The 18,197-nt window shown below is 49.7% G+C and overlaps 2 protein-coding genes across 2 annotated transcripts; both read left to right on the top strand.

The window, feature by feature from the left end:
- The first annotated feature begins 3,004 nt into the window (after window positions 1–3,004).
- LOC112545012 (uncharacterized) lies at window positions 3,005–8,542 on the top strand. Its single transcript, XM_089772523.1, has 6 exons — window positions 3,005–3,056; window positions 3,328–3,657; window positions 4,431–4,742; window positions 5,982–6,092; window positions 6,423–6,469; window positions 7,710–8,542. Exons 1-6 carry the CDS (start codon window positions 3,020–3,022, stop codon window positions 7,803–7,805), a joined length of 933 nt encoding a protein of 310 aa, XP_089628649.1. The 5' UTR covers window positions 3,005–3,019; the 3' UTR covers window positions 7,806–8,542.
- Window positions 8,543–12,865: 4,323 nt separating this feature from the next.
- Window positions 12,866–17,828, top strand: LOC149521800 (immunoglobulin kappa light chain-like). The gene is made up of 6 exons (XM_089772565.1): window positions 12,866–12,917; window positions 13,189–13,518; window positions 14,537–14,848; window positions 15,927–16,049; window positions 16,374–16,420; window positions 17,664–17,828. Exons 1-6 carry the CDS (start codon window positions 12,881–12,883, stop codon window positions 17,757–17,759), a joined length of 945 nt encoding a protein of 314 aa, XP_089628691.1. The 5' UTR covers window positions 12,866–12,880; the 3' UTR covers window positions 17,760–17,828.
- Window positions 17,829–18,197: the final 369 nt, after the last annotated feature.

The raw sequence follows: 18,197 nt of genomic DNA, 5'->3' as shown, positions 1-18,197 counted from the left end.
CCATCAGACTAAACTCACTGGATGTTTGGTTCTCTCAGCTCTTATCCCTTCATTTTACAAGGAGGTGGATAATCTTACTAAATGTCACCAAGCAGGACTTCTCACCACACCGCTCATCTGGATTGTGATTTGTGGAATCGCGACGGACACACAGGACAGTGATAGACCAAAGGGAAATGTGTAAAACCTGAGCTGCTAAGTGCAGGGGAATTCACATGCGGAAAATGACGGCGGGTTCTTTGCCGATCAGACGTAGCAGCTGGAAGAAGGCTCTGTCGGCCTCCATCCCCTCCCTTATTTTCTCCGCTTCTCTGGTTAGAATATAAAAGTCAAAAGCCCCAGGTGGGAAATCTCCTTTAGGGATATGAAAGCTTCCTATTGTAGGTGATTTACACGTGTTAGACTGGAAGCTCTTTGGGGCAGGGACTGTCTCTTTGTCTGTGTTTGTGCAGCGCCGCACAAGGAGTGAGGCCGGATGGCAGGAGCTTGCAGAGGAGATGTGTAGCCCCTGTGTGTGTCGCAGCTCCCGGCTCCCCGGCAGGCACGGGCTCCCCTTGCAATCACGCCCCATGGACTGGCCGGAGGAGTCTGCAGGGGAAGGACGGATGCGGGAGCAGCTGGGAGGGGCGAGAAACTCTCCCCAGGCCAGTGCTGGAGCTGTTTCTCCCCTGCAGCCTCTGCAGGCAGCTGCTTTCCCCCCAGGGTGAGACCCACAGGGCCCAAATGCCAGCACCCTGCACCATTTAACGACAACAATAACTCGTCACCCACAGCTGGAGCCCTCCCAGTGCATGACCCTTCCCCTGCTGCCTGTTTACATCCCTACTTGCTGTTCTTCAGGCTGTCCCTGGGTCCCGCATTAAAACCCGACGCAGCCCCGCCAGTGATGTGTGTGTCACATTTCTCACCCGCTCTGGGCCTCCAGCTCGGCTCCCTGGGCAATAGGAAAGCGACGAGTTCAACCCTCCGGGCCAGATGCCGCTTTGGTTTGCAACAGCGTCAGTCTGGCCTTTCCCATAAGGCCCTTGTACGAAATGGGCTGGGGAGTGTCAGGGAGTGAGGGGGAGCCACCGGGCCCTGCACCCCACCCGCAGCCAGAGGAGACTCTCAGGCGGCAGGTAGAACAGAAGGTTTGTTGGTTCCCAGGGACACAGCGTAGCACAGACTTGTTAACACAGGAACCAGGAGCCGTCAGCACAATCCAACCTGGGGAGAGAGGGGACCAGAGCCAGCACCCTGGCCCCCTCCCTGCAACCTCAGCCCGTCCAGACTAGCTCACACCCTCAGCAACCAGCCCCAGCCCCACAGCAGCTCCGCCTCTTCCTTTGTCCTCCTGGTTCCATCTCCCACCTAGGCTCAGGTTACAAGTCAGCCTGAGCCAATGTGTCTATGCTGGGCTGGGCAGCCTGGGGAAGCCTCCCTCAGTGAGAGTCATGCCCAAAACGCTCACCCCCAGCCGGGCCCCAGTGCAGTGCCCAAGGAAACTGAGGCACAGAGACACACACACACACACACACACACACACACACACACACACACACACACACACACACACAGAGTTACTGCAGAACAGCAAGGACAGTAGGAATCACACACAAGATAACAAAGCAAACAGCGCGAACCCAACCCCCACTCCCTTACAAGGAGACACGGTGTGACTAGTGCTCTGATTTCTAGGTCTGAGCTGTAGAAGCCCTGACAACAGGCAGCCCCTCCCCAGCCAGCCCGTAGGCCTGTTTCCCATTTGTATCAAGCCCCTCTCCACCGTTATTCAAATCACAAGCCCACCGTTGCCCTCTATTGTCAGCTGTTGCAGGACAGTCAGGGACAGATGCACTTTCCTTCCCTCTCTCTGCCCCGTGCAGCCACATGCAGCTTGCTCACCAGCCCCGCTCGGTTCTCTGTCAGCCAGTTTATTGCTAGATCCGAGGGGAGTCGCGTGAATTCCATCGACTGCAGCAGGAGAGAGGCCTCCAAGCAGTGTGCCCTGTAAACTGAGCACTTGGGTGGCCACCCAGAAGAGATTAAAATGCCGCCCAGATGACAGCAGAGCAACCACTGCCACCTACAGCCAGCAGCATGTGTTTGTTTCTCCTGGTGGTGCACTTCCACATATGCTTTGGTGCATGTAACAAAATTCATTCCACGCACAGATGGAAAGCAAATTGGAGGGAACATTTCCCCTACCTCTCTTAGCCCCGTTGAGAATCTCACTGGTCATTTGTTAGGAATCTGAATGTTTAATCCATTAATCAGTTAAGGTTAATCGGTGGGAGCCCAGAAGGCAGGGGATCCTCTGACCAGGACACCACAACAGCCCCTGCCTGCAGCAGGGTGAGGAGGCTGTTAAATACGTTTAACCAGTTAACCAGGTAAATGGGATTTTACATCCTTAGCGCCCATCTGCATCGACAGGCACCTACGGACATTTGAAAATCTGGCCCGAGGTCACTTTTTAAAATGAGACGTGTCTGAAAATCACATCCCGCATTGTCGTATTTCTCCCAGCGTCAGAGCTTCCAAGTGCTATTAACTGATGATTTCAAGTGCTAGTAAAGTCCTCCAGGATGAAACTCCAGATTTATGTAACAGACAAGTGTCCTAGCACCACACAGTATGCTACAATAACAGACCCAGCATGGAAGGCTGTGGAGAGAGTTACATTGTGAAAATACCCAAATGATTTAGGAGCATTTTACTTTCAAAGTCAATGGGCCTTTTGCTCCCCCATCACGGGGGTTTCGTTATCTGGACCATCCCTGTTCCGGGTGCTGGAATTTATTCTGACTCACTCGGGTACATCCATGAGCCACTGGACCGTGGAGAAGTTCGACAAGAAATGCTGCCGCTGCTGTAGATGCTGCACCCACCCAGCTAGTGTCTGTCATCACATCACATGCTCGTCAGAGGCATCCCCACTGGAAAGGACCCAGACACTGCGCCCAGTCACTGCAGCACTGCACTCGGCACCAGCCCTCGGGCTAGTGTGGCAGCATTTTCTATTTTTTTTTCCCTGAAAATGATTTTTGCTGAATATCTGCTTTTATCTTCTTTAGGTAAAACTTCTGCATTAAGGTTGGAATTGGGAAAATTGCCTCTTCAATAAGAAAACAGGTGTTGAGTATCTACCACGTCTTTGCAAAGATTTCCTGGATTTTAATTGCATTTCCTTTCACTTGTGCAAGGTTATAGCAGGTCTTTTAGCATTTAGGCTGCAGGGTGTAGATGTTTTCAGATAAAGTAATTTCTATTGCGGCGCTACCCATTCTCTCGGTGGCAGGTGGAGAATAGATGGAAACTGACCATAACCACGTTTTCTCTCTCCAGTGCTAGGAGTGCAGTTATTTCTGTACCAGCCTCAGCCGATCCAGTTTGTGGAAGTCGGTCACAGCGCAGAGATCCACTGTTCTTCCCCTGAAAACTTGGAAGGCAAAGGGAAAGTGTTATGGTATCTGAGAAGAGAAGGAGAACCACCCACATGCATTAAGCACTGTTTGGATGATCAAAATGTGAGTAAATTTGCTTGCAAACACAAGCCACACAGCACGACACTGGAAATCAGCAACATCCAAAAGAATGAGTCTGGCGTTTACTACTGTGCATATAGATACAGCAGCTACCTGATTTTTGGGAATGGATCTGCACTGATTGTTGGAGGTAAGGAACCCTGTCTTGTTTACAGAGACTAACAACTGATTAACAAAGCATACTTCATGTTCCCATTGAAGTGTGACAATGTACAACAGCTCCTGAGGAATGGCTAAAGGGAAGTAATATTTTAAGTGAAACAAAACAGCTAACCATTAAGTGATAGGGGTGCAGAAGGAATATAATGCATTTTCTATCTGAAAATACTAACACTTGAAAATGCCACAAGAGAACTACTGACGTCTCTCTATAGATGTGCACAGCACCTGGGTTGGGAAAATGTTAACCCTAAAAGTCCTCATGGCACGAAACAATATTTTGAGTAAAACATTTATCAAATGTATAAAATGACACAAACATTTCCTTATAGCTAGTTCAGCTATGGAACGTGCTCTATGTTAGTGGGTGGTTTGCTGACTTCGTATTTCCATCTTCAATAGATTTATTTTGTCGAATTGATGTTCTAGAGACAGATACGTGCAGTGGTGCTGTAGCTGTGTTGCTCTCAGGAGGTTAGAGAGACAAGATGGGTGAAGTAATCTCTTTTATTGGACCCACTTTGCAGACAAGATTTCGAGCTTATACAAAACTCTTCTTTGGGCCTGGGAAATGACATTGCGAGCTCTCTGTGAGCTCGACAGCCTGTCTCCCTCACCGACAAAATTTGGTCCAATAAAAGATATTACCTGAGCCACCTGGTCTCTGCGCAAAAGAGTCACATCTGTAATCAGGCTGTAGCTCATCCGATGATCAGACTGAATTCTCCACCTCCTTCTGCTCAGACAGTTACACCGACAGCAGCGGGGTGTTGCTTTTGGTCCCATTTCCACACGGCAGCCAAGGCACCAGGATAGCGCGTCTGGCCTGTGTGGTCCGTGAAGTGTCCGGCCCCGTCCATGTTTCCTGGAGCGTTTCTGGGGAGCGGCAGGAACAGGGGCTGACGCGCTGGTTGAAGGCAAAGAATGGATCTTTAACGCTTGTGAATCACATCAGTGTCCACTGGGACTCCTGGGCCAGCGGGAAGATTTTCACCTGTAACGTCAAATTCAACTCTTCTGGCAGGAGTGTGAATGCGAGCGCCGGGTACCCTGCCGGTGAGTGATCTTGTATTGGAGGGTCATGGGAACACAGAAGTGACAGAGGTGTGAAGGGGCCACACTCAGAACTCACTCCATGTAAGTTTCCAGCACAGAAAGCTGGACAATTCTGCAGCTTAGCTTGAATTTCTCTGCACAGTTTGGGGAAGGTAACTTGAGACATTGCAAAAGACAGGACGATGTAGCACTTTAAAGACTAACAAGATGGTTCATTAGTTGATGAGCTTTCGTGGGCCAGACCTTCTTCCTCAGATCAAATTGTGGAAGAAAATTGGCAGGACCATATATACCAAAAGGATACAATGGAAAAAAAAGTGAACACATATAAAACTGACAAATCAGATTTTAGAGCAGACGGGAGGCGAGGGGAAAGGTTAGTGTCTATGAGGTAATGGTATTAGGGGTGATAATTGGGGATAGATTTCCTTCCACAATTTGATCTGTGGAAGTGGGTCTGGCCCACGGAAGCTCATCACCTAATAAACCATTTTGTTAGTCTTTAAATTGCTGCATAGTCCTATCTTTTGTTTCAGCAAGACCAGACTAACACGGCTACATCTCTGTTACTATTGAGACATTCCAGGGAGAGCAAGCCAATGTAGCTCTGATCTCTAGGGAAGCTCGCACCCAGATGGTACATAATGGATCTGGGTAAAGAGTTCAATAATTATCCATATCAGGAGAGATCTTTCCCCCTGAGCTATAAAGTGACGGAGAGGGGGTGAGGTGGGGAGAGACCTACAGGGAGGATTTTGTAGATGGCAGAAAGTGCAACTATTCTGATTACAGGAGAAATAATTTGCCTAATGGAAAAGGAGCCACACAGAGAAGAAGACCAATGGGCTTGAATTGCAGCCAGGGAGATTGAGGTCGGACATTAGGAAAAACTTCTCAAGAGTCCAGGCGGTGAAACACTGGAAAAAATTGCTCAGGGCGGTGGTGGACTCTCTATATATTAGAGATTTTTAAGAGCCGGTTGGACAGACACCTGTCAGGGTTGGTCTAAACAGTGCTTGGTCCTGCCATGGGGGCAGAGGACTGGACTTGACGAGCTCTCGAGGTCCCTTCCCATTCTGGGATTCTCTGAGAAGATGCTGCAGGCTCCGGTAGACTCTCACTGGGGGGTTGGGGCGCAGGGTGAAATAGGGATCGGGGGGGAGGGGCTGGATGCGGTGGCATCACAAACCTCTTGGCTCAGCTCAGCTTCTTGTGTCTGTTTGGTCCCTTCCCCCACAGCCCCAGACAAGCAGTGCTCATATTACCTCGTGCCCCTGGCGGCTGGGGCTGGGCTGCTGCTGCTGTCAGTGTCTCTGAGCCTCGTCTGGACCCTCTGCCCTTGCACGCTAGGTGAGAAACAGCCCAGCCCCGCCCCTCCCCCACAGAGAGAAATCCTGCCCCTGTCTTGCTACTGGGGGCTGCAGCTGTCCCGTCCAAGCTGCAAATGTCACCCCTGCCGGCACCGGTCCCAGCGTATTCCCTTGTCGGGGGGCGACACAGAACGGCTTTTACTGCCCAGGGCCCAGCCACCTTGTCCATGGTTCAACATGAGCACTGGCCTTCCGACCAGTCTCTCTCCATTGGCCAGTCCAGAGCTCGGCTGCACCATCCCACACTGAGCATCAGCTGGGGTAGTGACCATGCAAGAGGAACTCTGACTGTTCTCTCTGTCTGTTCCAGGATGCCGGCCCCGGATCTCAGCGCCTCCAGCTTCCCGGGAGCCCCAGGTATGGCTCTTCCCAAACTGTCCCTGTCTACATCAGCGGGTCTGTCTCAAGCATTTCTAATCCTCCCCCTTCATAGATTGGGGATTTAAACAACTGATTGTTGTGGAAGGAGCAGGTAAAGGCGAGATCGAGTGGTTGGAGTAGCAGGAGGACAGAGACTTAGGGTGCGTCTACACAGCAGCGTTATTTCGGAATAACAGAGTGTGCGTCCACAGTAGAAGCCCTTATTTGGAAATAATGTCGAGTGGGAGCATTTCTTACTCTGACTCCTGTACCCCTCATTTCCCAAGGAGCAAGGGCAGTCAGAGGAAGAGTTTTCTTCCTTCGACCTCCTGCTGTGAAGATGGTGCCAAAAGCCGAGTTAAGCGATTTCCACTTCAACTGCGCAATTGACGTCACTGAAGTTGCGTCGCTTCATTCGACTTTAGCCCTGCGGTGGAGTTGTGCCCCTTCTGGGAGTTTTGCTACTAATGTACTGTAGGGTAGTGGACAGGTCTCTGATGGGTGTGTCTACACAGCACCCTAAGCTCAAAATAAGATGCACAATTTGTGCTATGTAAATTGTGTATCTCTTCTCGAATCTATTTCAAAATAGCTTATTTTGAAATTTGGCACATCTAAACAGCACGACATTTTAAAATAAGGCGCTATTTTGAGCCTTTACTTATCACTCATACAACGAGGTTTACCAGGATGGCGAAATAGGACGTCCATTATTTCCAGAAATATTTGGAAAGAATGGGCGCTTTGTGTGGATGCTATCCTGCAATAGTGTAGGCATACCCTGACTTCTCTGGGACTCAGTTTCCCCATCTGTAAAAAGTGGATAACAAGACGTCTGAGGATAGCTAATGGGAAGTTTGATATTGATTCAAAACGTACTCTCTACAGGCTTTTGATGTGCAGCTGGGTGTAATTTTTAGCATTTCAACGAAAAAGAGTTTTTATATTTTGAAAGCACATGTAGGTTTCCTACTGAAAGGTGCTGTGGGCCTGATCCAGAGCTCACTGATCTCAGGAGGAGACTGGGGCTTGGGTCTGGAAAATCCTGTTGGCAGATAAGTTCTTACAGTGCAAATCCAGTGAGGGTCCATCCTGACAGCGCACACAGTTTACAAGACAAACGGGGCAATCAGAGACGAGGGGGAGTCTTTCATCAGGCTACACTTGTTTGGATGCTCAGCTCGTATCCCTCAGTTTATAAGGCAGGAGGCTAATTTTACTGACTGTCGCGAAACAGGCTGGAATCGTCTACGCTCATCTGGATTTCGATTCGCGGAATCACGGCGGGCGCACGCTGCAGCAACCAGCCAGAGGGAAACGTGCAAAACCCTGAGCTGTCTGGTGCAAGAAAATCCACATGTGGGAACTGGCGGCTGGATCTCTGCTGACCGGACGTGGCAGCTGGAAGAAGCCTCTGTCTGTCGCCTTCACCTTTCTTTTTCGTTTTCTCCTCTTCTCTGGTTAGAATATGCAGAGCCCAGCCTCCCGGGTGGGAAATCTCCTTTGGGGATACAAAGGCTTCCTGATGTAGGTGACTTTACACGTCACTTGTGTGTTAGACTGGAAGCTCTTTGGGGCAGGGATTGTCTCTTTGTCTGTGTTTGTGCAGCGCCTGGCACCATGGGCCCTGGTCCAACACTGGGGCTGCTAGGTGCTATGGCAACACAATTATTGTTCTCATCACCCTCCCCCCATCTGCAGGGGAACAGGGACAGAGCTGAGCCACACAAGGAGTGAGGCCGGATGGCAGAAGATTGCAGAGGGAACGTGCAATTCCCGGCTCCCCAGCAGTCACAGGCTCCCTTTGCAGTGACGTCCCATTGGACGTGCCGGAGGAGTCTGCAGGGGAAGGACGGATGCGGGAGCAGCTGGGAGGGGCGAGAATCTCTCCCCGGGCCAGTGCTGGAGCTGCTACTGCCAGGGCCCAAATGCCGGCCCCGTTGCACCGGCAGCCACCTGTTACCCATGGCTGGAGCTATCCCAAGCCTGTCCCCGCTGCCTGTTTACATCCCAGCTTGGTGTTCTTCAAGCTGTCACCGTGCCCCTCATTAAAACCCAACGGCCACCCTGCCAGTGATGTGTGCGTCACGTTTGTCACCCGCTCTGGGCCTCCAGCTCGGCTCCCTGTGCAATAAGAAAGCGACGAGTTTAACCCTCCGGGCCAGATGCCACTTTGGTTTGCAACAGCGTCAATCTGGCCTTTCAGATAAGGCCCTTCTATTGCTCCAGAATGCAGGGGAGTGATCAGGACGGTGAAAGCACAATTGGAATTGCCACTAGCAAGGGATGGGAAGGGGAACAAGAAAGGTTTCTACAGGCAGGTTAGCAATAAGAGGGTGATCAGAGAGCGGGTGGAGTCCTTACTGGATGAGGGAGGTAACCTAGTGACAGATGATGTGGGAAAAGCTGAAGTCCTCAATGCTTTCTGTGCCTCTGTCTTCATGGACAAGGTCAGCTCCCAGTCTAATGTAATAGGCAATGTAGTATGGGAAGGAGGTGGACAGTCCCTAGTGGGAAAAGAACTATTTAAAAAAAAAGCTAAACGTACACAAATCCATGGGTCCAGATTTTATGCACCTGAGGGTACTGAGGAAGTTGGCAAATGTCATTTCTGAGTCTTTGAAAACTCGTGGAGATCAGGAAAGATCCTGGATGATTGGAAAAAGGCAGATATAGTGCCCATCTTTAAAAAAGGGAAGAAGGACAATCCAGGGACTACAGACCAGTCGGCCTTACCTCAGTCCCTGTTAAAATCATGGAGAGGATCCTCAAGGAATCCATTTTGAGGCACTTGGAAGACGGGAAAGTGATCAGGAATAGTGAACATGGATTCACCAAGAGCTAGTCATGTCTGACCAATCTGATTAGCTTCTATGATGAGATAACTGGCTCTCTGAACATGGGGAAGTCCATGGATGTGATGTATCTTGACTTTAGCAAAGCTTTTGATACGGTCTCTCACAATGTTCTTGCCAGCAAGTTAAGACAGTATGGATTAGATAAATAAACTGTAAGGTGGACAGAAAGATGGCTAGATTGTCGGGCCCAACAGGTAGTGATTAATGGCTCGATGACAGGTTGGTGGTCAGTTTCAAGCAGAATGCCCCAAGGATCGGTTGTAGAACTGGTTTTGTTCAACATCTTTATCAATGACCTGGTTGAGGGGATGGATTGCACCCTCAGCAAGTTTGCAGATGACACTAAGCTAGAGAGAGAGGTAGATACATTGGAGGGTAGGGATAGGGTCTAGAGTGACCTAGACAAATTGGAGGATTGGGCCAAAAGTAATCTGATGAGGTTCAACAAGGACAAGTGTAGAGTCCTGCCCTTGGGACGGAAGAATCCCAAGCATTGTTACAGGCTGGGGACTGACTGGCTAACTAGCATTTTGGCAGAAAAGGACCTGGGGATTACAGTGGATGAGAAGCTGGATATGAGTCAACAGTGCGCCCTTGTAGCCAGGAAGGCTAATGGCATATTAGGTTGCATTAGAAAGAATATTTCCAGCAGATATAGAAAAGTGAATATTCCCCTTTATTCGGCTCTGGTGAGGCCACATCTGGAGTATAGTGTCCAGTTCTGGGCCCTACCCCCGCCCCCCCTAGCTATAAAAAGATGTGGATACATGGGAGACAGTCCACCAGAGGGCAACCAAAAATGATTAGGGGGCTGGTGCACATGACCTACAAGGAGAGGCTGAGGGATTTGGGCTAATTGAGTCTACAGAAGAGAAGAGTGAGGGGGGATTTGAGAGCAGCCTTCAGCTCCCTGAAGGGGGGTTCCAAAAAGGCTGTTTACAGTAATGACAGTTGGCAGAACGAGGAGCAATGGTCTCAAGTTGCAGTGGGGGAGGTCTAGGTTGGATATTAGGAAAAACTATTTCACTAGGAGGTGGGGAAGCCCTGGGGTGGGTTCCCTAGAGAGGGGTGAAATCTCCATCCCTGGAGGTTTGTAAGTCTTGGCTTGACAAAGCCCTGGCTGGGATGGTTTAGTTGGGGTGGGTCCTGCTTTGGGGAGGGGGCTGGATTCGATGACTCCTGAGGTCAATTCCAGCCCTGGGATTCTCTGATTCTATGAAGTGGGCTGGGGAGTGTCACAGAGAGGGGGGGAGCCACCGGGCCCTGCACCCCACCCGCAGCCAGAGGTGACTCTCAGGTGGCAAGTAGAACAGAAGGTTTATTGGTTCCCAGGGACACAGCGTAGCACAGACTTGTTAACACAGGAACAAAGAGCAATCCACACAATCCAACTTGGGGAGCAAGGGGACCAGAGGGAGAGTCAAGGCCCTGGGCCCCCTCTCTGCAAACTCAGCCCGTCCAGTCTAGCTCACACCCTCAGCAACCAATCCCAGTCCTGCAGGCAGCCCCGCCTCCTCCTTTGTCCAGCTTCCCAGGCAAAAGGTGTCACCTGATTGTATCTCCCACCTAGGCTCTGCTTAGGAGACAGCCTGAGCCATTGTGCATGTGTTGGGCTGAGCCGCCTGGGGCAGCCTCCCTCAGTGAGAGTCACGCCCAAAACTCCCATCCCTAGCTGGGCACCGGTGCAGTGAACAGGGAAACTGAGGCACACACACACACACAGGCTATGTCTAAACTTGCAGAGCCTCTACACTGCACGTGCGTTCTTGCGCAAGTAAATTTACAGTACAGCGTCGGAAAACAGGGCTTCTTGCGCAACAGTTATTCTTTTCCTCATGAGGAATAAACCCAGTTGCGGAAGAGCTCTTCCACAAGAAGGCAGTGTGGATGGGCAACAGGGGTTTCTTGCACAAGAAAGCCCTATGGCTAGAATGGCTTTCAGAGCTTTCTTGCATAAGAGAGCGTCCACACTGCCATGGGCGCTCTTGCACAAAAGCACATGGCAGTGTGGACGCACGCTTGCACAAGAACTTTTGCACAAGAACTCTTCTGCAAAACAGTTCTTGCGCAAGAAACCTGCAGTGTAGACATACCCCAGAGTTACTACAGAACAGCACAGGACAGTAGGAATCACACACAACGGAACAAAGCAAACAGAGCGACCCCAACCCCCACTCCCTCACAGGGAGACACTGCGTGATCAGCGCTCTGATTTCTAGGTCTGAGCTGTGGAAGCCCTGACAACAGGCAGCTCCTTCCCAGCCAGCCTGGGGGCCTGTTTCTCTTTTGTACCAAACCCCTCCCAACCTGTATTCAAATCGAAAGCCCACGTTGCCCTCTATTGTCAGCTGTGGCAGGGCAGCCAGGAACAGATGCACTTTCCTTCTCTCTCCCTGCTCCCTGCAGCCACACGCAGCTTGCTCACCAGCCCCGCTCAGTTCGCTGTCAGCCAGTTTATTGCTAAATCCGAGGGGAGTCGCATGAATTCCATCGACTTCAGTGGGAGCGAGGCTTCTCACCAGTGTTCACTGTAAGCTGAGCGCCTGGGCAGCCACACAGGAGACATTCAAATGCCGTCCGCTTGACAACAGAGCAACCATGGCCACCCATAGCCAGCAGCAGCAGCAGATGTGTGTTTCTCCTGGTGGTGCACATCCACATATGATCTGGTGCACATAACAAAATTCATTCCACACACACGGAAAAAAAATTAGAGTAACTAGTGCCCCAACCTCTCTTAGCCACATTGAGAATCCCACTACTCACCTTTACGGATGTGAATGTTCAATCTGTTAAATGGTTAAGGTTAACCTGTGGGGACAGGAGCCAACATGCAAGCGCTGCCCAACCAGGACACCGGAGCAGCCCCTGCCTGCAGTGGAGGCTGGGCTGTTAAATGTGTTTAATCAGTTAATCAATTAAATGGGATTTTGCATCCTTAGCGCCCATCTGCACTGACAGGCACTGAAAGACATTTGAAATCTGGCCCAAGGTCACTTTTTAAAATGAGACACTTTTGAAAATCACATCCCGCATTGTCGTATTTCTCCCACATTGCAGAGCTTCCAAGTGCTATTAAATAATGATTTCAGGTGCTATTAAACAGCACATGATTGTTACACACAAGTGTCCAGGCACCACACAGTTTGCTACAATAACAGACCAAGCATGGGAGGCTGGGGAGAGAGTTACATTCACATTGTGAAAAACCCCAAGTGATTTAGGAGCACTTTCCTTTCAAAGTCAATGGGCTTTCTTCTCCGGGGGTTTCGTTATCTGGACCATCCATGTTCCGGGTGTTTGAAATTATTCTGACTCACTCGGGTACATCCGTGAGCCACTGGACCGTGGAGAAGTCCGACAAGAAATGCTGCCGCTGCTGTAGATGCTGCACCCACCCAGCTAGTGTCTGTCATCACATCACATGCTCTTCAGAGGCATCCTCACTGGAAAGGACCCAGACACTGCGCCCAGTCACTGCAGCACTGCACTCGGCACCAGCCCTCGGGCTAGTGTGTCAGGATTTTCTTTTTTTTTTTTTTTCCTGAAAATGATTTTTGCCGAATATCTGCTTTTATCTTCTTTAGGTAAAACTTCTGCATTAAGCTTGGAATTGGGAAAACTGCCTCTTCAATGTGAAAATGGGTGTTGAATATCTACCGTGTCTTTGCAAAGTTTCCCTGGACTTTAATTGCATTTCCTTTCACTTGTGCAAGGTTATAGCAGGTCTTTTAGCATTTAGGCTGCAGGGTGTAGATGTTCTCAGACTAAGTAATTTCTATTGCGGCGCTATCCATTCCCTCGGTGGCAGGTGGAGACCAGATGGAAACTGACCATAACCATGTTTTCTCTCTCCAGTGCTAGGAGTGCAATTATTTCTGTACCAGCCTCAGCCGATCCAGTTTGTGGAAGTTGGTCACAGCACAGAGATCCACTGTTCTTCCACTGAAAACTTGGATGGGGAAGGGAAAATGTTTTGGTATCTGAGAAGAGAAGGAGAAACACCCACATGCATTAAGCGCTGTGTGGATGATCAAAATGTGAGTAAATTTGCTTGCAAACACAAGCCACGCAGCACGACGCTGGAAATTAGCAACATCCAACAGAATGAGTCTGGAATTTACTACTGTGCAAATAAACAGAGCAGCTACCTGATTTTCGGGAATGGATCTATACTGATTGTTGGAGGTAAGGACCTCTACCTTGTTTAGGGAGACAAAGAACTGATTAACAAAGCATACTGCATGTTTCCATTGAAATGTGACAAGGTACGATAGCTCCTGAGGAACTGTTAAAGGGGTGTAATATCCTAAACGAAACAGATCAGCTAACCATTAAATGATATGGGTGCAGTAGGAATATAATGCATTTTACAATGCAATCTGAAAATACTAAACCTTGGAAATGTGAAAAGTGACTTACGAATGTCTCTCGATAAATGAACAGTGCCTGGGTTAGGAAAATTTTAATGCTAAAAGTTCTCATGGCACAAAAGAATATTTTGAGTAAAAATATTTATTAAATGTATAAATTACACCAGTATTTCCCTGAAGCTACGGAACAATGTGCTCTCTATTGGTTAGTGCAGTGGTGCACAACATTTTCTCAACTACGACTCCCATATTTCCTTTACTCTTGTCATGACCCCCAAGGTAATTTGAGCAGCGCTTAGATCCGGCCAGCGAAAGCCTGGGCCTGGCTGTTGGTGGCCCCGTGGAGTGGCGCAGTGTGGCACTTAAATCTGAGTGGCCGGGGCTTATGCCCACTACTACAGCGACCCCCCAGGAAGACATCCATGACCCCGACCCCTGGGTTGCAAACCACTGGGTTGGCAGGTAGTTTGCTGATTTCGTATTTCCATCTTCAATAGATTTATTTTGTCAAATTGATGTTCTAGAGACAGATAAGTGCAGTGGTGCTGTAGCCGTCTTGCTCCCAGGATGTTAGAGAGACAAGATGGGTGAAGTAATCTCTTTTATTGGACCCACCTTGGAGACAAGATTTTGAGCTTACACAAAGCTGTTCCTTGGGTCTGGGAAATAACATTGCAAGTTCTCAGTGAGTTAGACAGCCTGTCTCTCTCACCAACAGAATTTGGTCCAATAAAAGATATTACCTGATCCACACCGAGTGAAAAAGTCACATCTGTAATCAGGCTGCAGTTCGCCCAATGATCACACTGAATTTGCCACCATCACTTGCTCAGACAGTTACACCGACAGCAGCGGGGTGTTACTTCTCGTCCCATTTCCACACGACACCCAAAGCAACGGGACAGCGCATCTGGCATGCATGGTCCATGGAGTGTCCGGCCCCGTCCAGGTTTCCTGGAGCATCTCTGGGAAGAGGCAGGAACAGGGGCTGACGCGCTGGTTGAAGGCGAAGGATGGATCTTTCACGTTCGTAAATCACATCAGTGTCCCTCGCGACACCTGGGCCAGCGGGAAGATTTTCACCTGTGACGTCAAATTCAACTCTTCTGGCAGGAGTGTGAATGCGAGTGCCGGGTACCCTGCGGGTGAGTGATCTTGTACTGGAGGGTCATGGGAACACAGAAGTGACAGAGGTGTGAATGGGCCACACTCAGAGCTCTCTCTATGTAAGTTTCCAGCACAGAAAGCTGGACTCTTCTGCGGCTTAGCTTGAATTTCTCTAAACCAGTGTTTCTCAACCTTTTTTTATTATATATATATATAACTACTCTCAGTAGCGCACATTTTTTTTTCCTGTGGCAACACATTTGTTTAAACAACTTAATCATAGCTAGCTGGGCGATGAAATTTTTGGGTGTAAAAAGGAAAAAATAGTAAAACACTAAAACTTTTTAAAAATTCAGTTTTTTCCAAATTTCAGTTGTGTTGACATGTCCCCCAGACATCTCTCGAGTACCCCTAAGGGTATTCATACCACTGGTCGAGAAACACTGCTCTAGATAATTTGGGGAAGGTAACTTGAGACATTCTAGGGAGAACAAGTCAATGTAGCTCTGATCTCTAGGGCAGCTCGCACCCAGATGGCACATAATGGATCCAGGTAAAGAGTTCAACAATAATCCACATCAGGAGAGATCTTTCCCCCTGAGGTATAAAGTGATGGCGGGGGGGTTAGGTCGGGAGAGACCTACAGGGAGGATTTCGTAGACAGCAGAAGGTGCAACGATTGTGATTACAGGAGAAATAATTTGCCTAAGGGAAAAGGAGCAACATGGAAAAGAAGGCCAATGGGCTTAAAATGCAGCAAGGGAGGTTGAGGTTGGACATTACAAAACACTTCCTAACACTCTGGGTGGTGAAACACTGGAATAAATTGCCTGGGGAGGTTGTGGAATCCACATCTCCAGAGATTTTTAAGAGCAGGTTGGACAGACACCTGTCAGGGACGGTGCCTGGTCCTGCCATGAGGGCAGGGGACTGGACTCGACGAGCTCTAGAGGTCCCTTCCCTTTCTAGGATTCTCTGAGAAGATGCTGCAGGCTCCGGTAGACTCTCACGGGGGGGTTGGGGCGCAGGGTGAAATAAGGATCAGGAGGGAGGGGCTGGATGCGGTGGCATCACAAACCTCTTGGCTCAACTCAGCTTCTTGTGTCTGTTTTGTAGCTTCCCCCACGGCCCCGGCCAGCACATGCACAGAGTACCTTGTGCCCCTGGCGGCTGGGGCTGGGCTGCTGCTGTTGTCGGTGTCTCTGAGCCTCGTCTGGACCCTCTGCCCTTGCACACTAGGTGAGAAACAGCCCAACCCCTCCCCTGCAGAGAGAAATCCTGCCCCTGCTTGCTACTGGGGGCTGCAGCTGTCCCGTCCAAGCTGCAAATGTCACCCCTGCCGGCACCGGTCCCAGCGTATTCCCTTGTCGGGGAGCGACACAGAACGGCTTTTACTGCCCATGGCCCAGCCACTTTGTCCATGGTCCAACATGAGCACTGGCCTTCTGACCAGTCTCTCTGCATTGGCCAGTCCAGAGCTCGGCTGCACCATTCCTCACTGAGCATCAGCGGGGGGAGTGACCGTGGAAGAGGAACTCTGACTGTTCTCTCTGTCTGTTCCAGGATGCCGGCCCCGGATCTCAGCGCCTCCAGCTTCCCAGGAGCCCCAGGTACGGCTCTTCCCAAACTGTCCCTGTCTACATCAGCGGGTCTGTCTCAAACATTTCTAATCCTCCAGCTTCCTAGATTGGGGATTTGAACAACTGATTGTTGTGGAAGGAGCAGGTGAAGATGAGATCGAGCGGTTGGAGTAGCAGGAGGGGAGGACAGAGACTTAGGTTGCATCTACACAGCAGCGTAATTTCGGAATATCAGAGTGTGAGTCTAAAATACAAGCCTTTATTTGGAAATAATGTCGATCTGGAGGACGTCTTCCTGTGACTCTTTGTAACCCTAATGTCCCGAGGGGTAAGGACAATCAGAGGAAGAGTTTTCTTCCTTCAACCTCCTGCTGAGTAAATGGCGCCAAAAGCCAAGTTAAGCTATTTCCACTTCAGCTGCACAATTCAGCTGCGTCTCTTCATTTGACTTTAGCCCTGCCATGGAGACGTGTCGCTTCTGTGGGTTTGTTTTCCTACTAACTCACTGTAGGGTAGTGGATAGGTCAGTGAGGGTGTATCTACACAACACCCTACACTAAAAATAAGACACACAAGTTGCCGATTGCATATCAAATCTATTTCAAAATAGTTTATTTTGAAATTTGGCTCATCTACACAGCACCAAATTTTGAAATAACGTTATATTTACTGTCATCACTTATACCTCGTAGAACAAGATTTACCAGGATCCCAAAATAGCACACACATTATTTTCAAAAATGTTTCAAAATAACGGGTGCCTTGTGTATCCTGAAATATCCATGCCATGTAGATGTACCCTTACTGCTCTGGGACTCAGTTTCCCCATCTGTAAAAAGGGGATAACAAGACGTCTGTGGCTGGATGACGGGAAGTTTAATATTGATTCAGACTGTTCCCTCTACAGGCTTTTGGTGTGCAGCTTGGTGTAATTTTTGACATTTAAACAACACAGACTTTGAAGAGATTATATTTATAAAGCACATGTAGTTTTCTCACTGAAAGGTGCTATGGGCCTGATCCAGAGCTCACCGATCTCAGAAGACTGTCCGTTTATATGGGGCTTGAGTCTGGCAAAATCCTGTGGGTAGATGAGTTCTTACAGTGCAAATCCAGCGAGGGTCCATTCTGACAGCGCACACAGTTTACGAGCCAAGCAGGGGATCAGAGACTAGGGGGAGTTTTTCATCAGGCCATACCTGCTTGGATGCTCAGCTCGTATCCCCTCAGTTTACAAGGCAGGTGGCTAATTTTTCTGACTGTCCCCAAACAGGCTGGAATCGTCTACGCTCATCTGGATTTCGATTCACGGAATCGCGGCAGGCGCACGCTGCAGCAAGCAGCCAGAGGGAAACGTGCAAAACCCTGAGCTGCCTGGTGCAAGAGAATCCGCACATGGGAACTGACGGCTGGGTCTCTGCTGACCGGACGTGGCAGCTGGAAGAAGGTTTTGTCTGTCGCCGTTGCCTTTCTCTATCATTTCCTCCACTTCTCTGGTTAGAATATACGTGTGTGTTAGACTGGAAGCTCTTTGGGGCAGGGACTGTCTATTTGTCTGTGTTTGTGCAGCACCTGGCACCACGGGCCCTGGTCCAACACTGGAGCTGATGGGTGCTATGGCAACACAATCATTGTTCTCATAACCCTCCCATCATCTGCAGGGGGACCGGGACACAGCTGAGCGGCACAAGGAGTGAGGCCGGATGGCAGGAGCCTGCAGAGGGGACGTGCAGCCCCTGTGTGTGTCGCAGCTCCCGGCTCCCCGGCAGTCGCAGGCTCCTTTTGCAGTGACGCCCCATGGACTTGC

This window comes from Pelodiscus sinensis, chromosome 22 (genome assembly GCF_052426305.1).
Source record: "Pelodiscus sinensis isolate ZL-2025 chromosome 22, ASM5242630v1, whole genome shotgun sequence".
Classification (NCBI taxonomy): domain Eukaryota; kingdom Metazoa; phylum Chordata; order Testudines; family Trionychidae; genus Pelodiscus; species Pelodiscus sinensis.
The sequence above is the reverse complement of the archived record's forward strand: the minus strand, read 5'-3'. Positions and strand labels throughout refer to the sequence as shown.

Bases quoted from the DNA above. Each gene is read 5' to 3' on its own strand.
- LOC112545012 (XM_089772523.1), top strand. From the start codon at position 3,020: ATGATTTTTGCTGAATATCTGCTTTTATCTTCTTTAG. The intron at 3,057-3,327 runs GTAAAACTTCTG...TTCTCTCTCCAG, and splicing joins TCTGCTTTTATCTTCTTTAG to TGCTAGGAGTGCAGTTATTT. The intron at 4,743-5,981 runs GTGAGTGATCTT...CTTCCCCCACAG, and splicing joins GAGCGCCGGGTACCCTGCCG to CCCCAGACAAGCAGTGCTCA.
- LOC149521800 (XM_089772565.1), top strand. From the start codon at position 12,881: ATGATTTTTGCCGAATATCTGCTTTTATCTTCTTTAG. The intron at 14,849-15,926 runs GTGAGTGATCTT...TCTGTTTTGTAG, and splicing joins GAGTGCCGGGTACCCTGCGG to CTTCCCCCACGGCCCCGGCC. The intron at 16,421-17,663 runs GTACGGCTCTTC...GTCCCCAAACAG, and splicing joins CAGCTTCCCAGGAGCCCCAG to GCTGGAATCGTCTACGCTCA.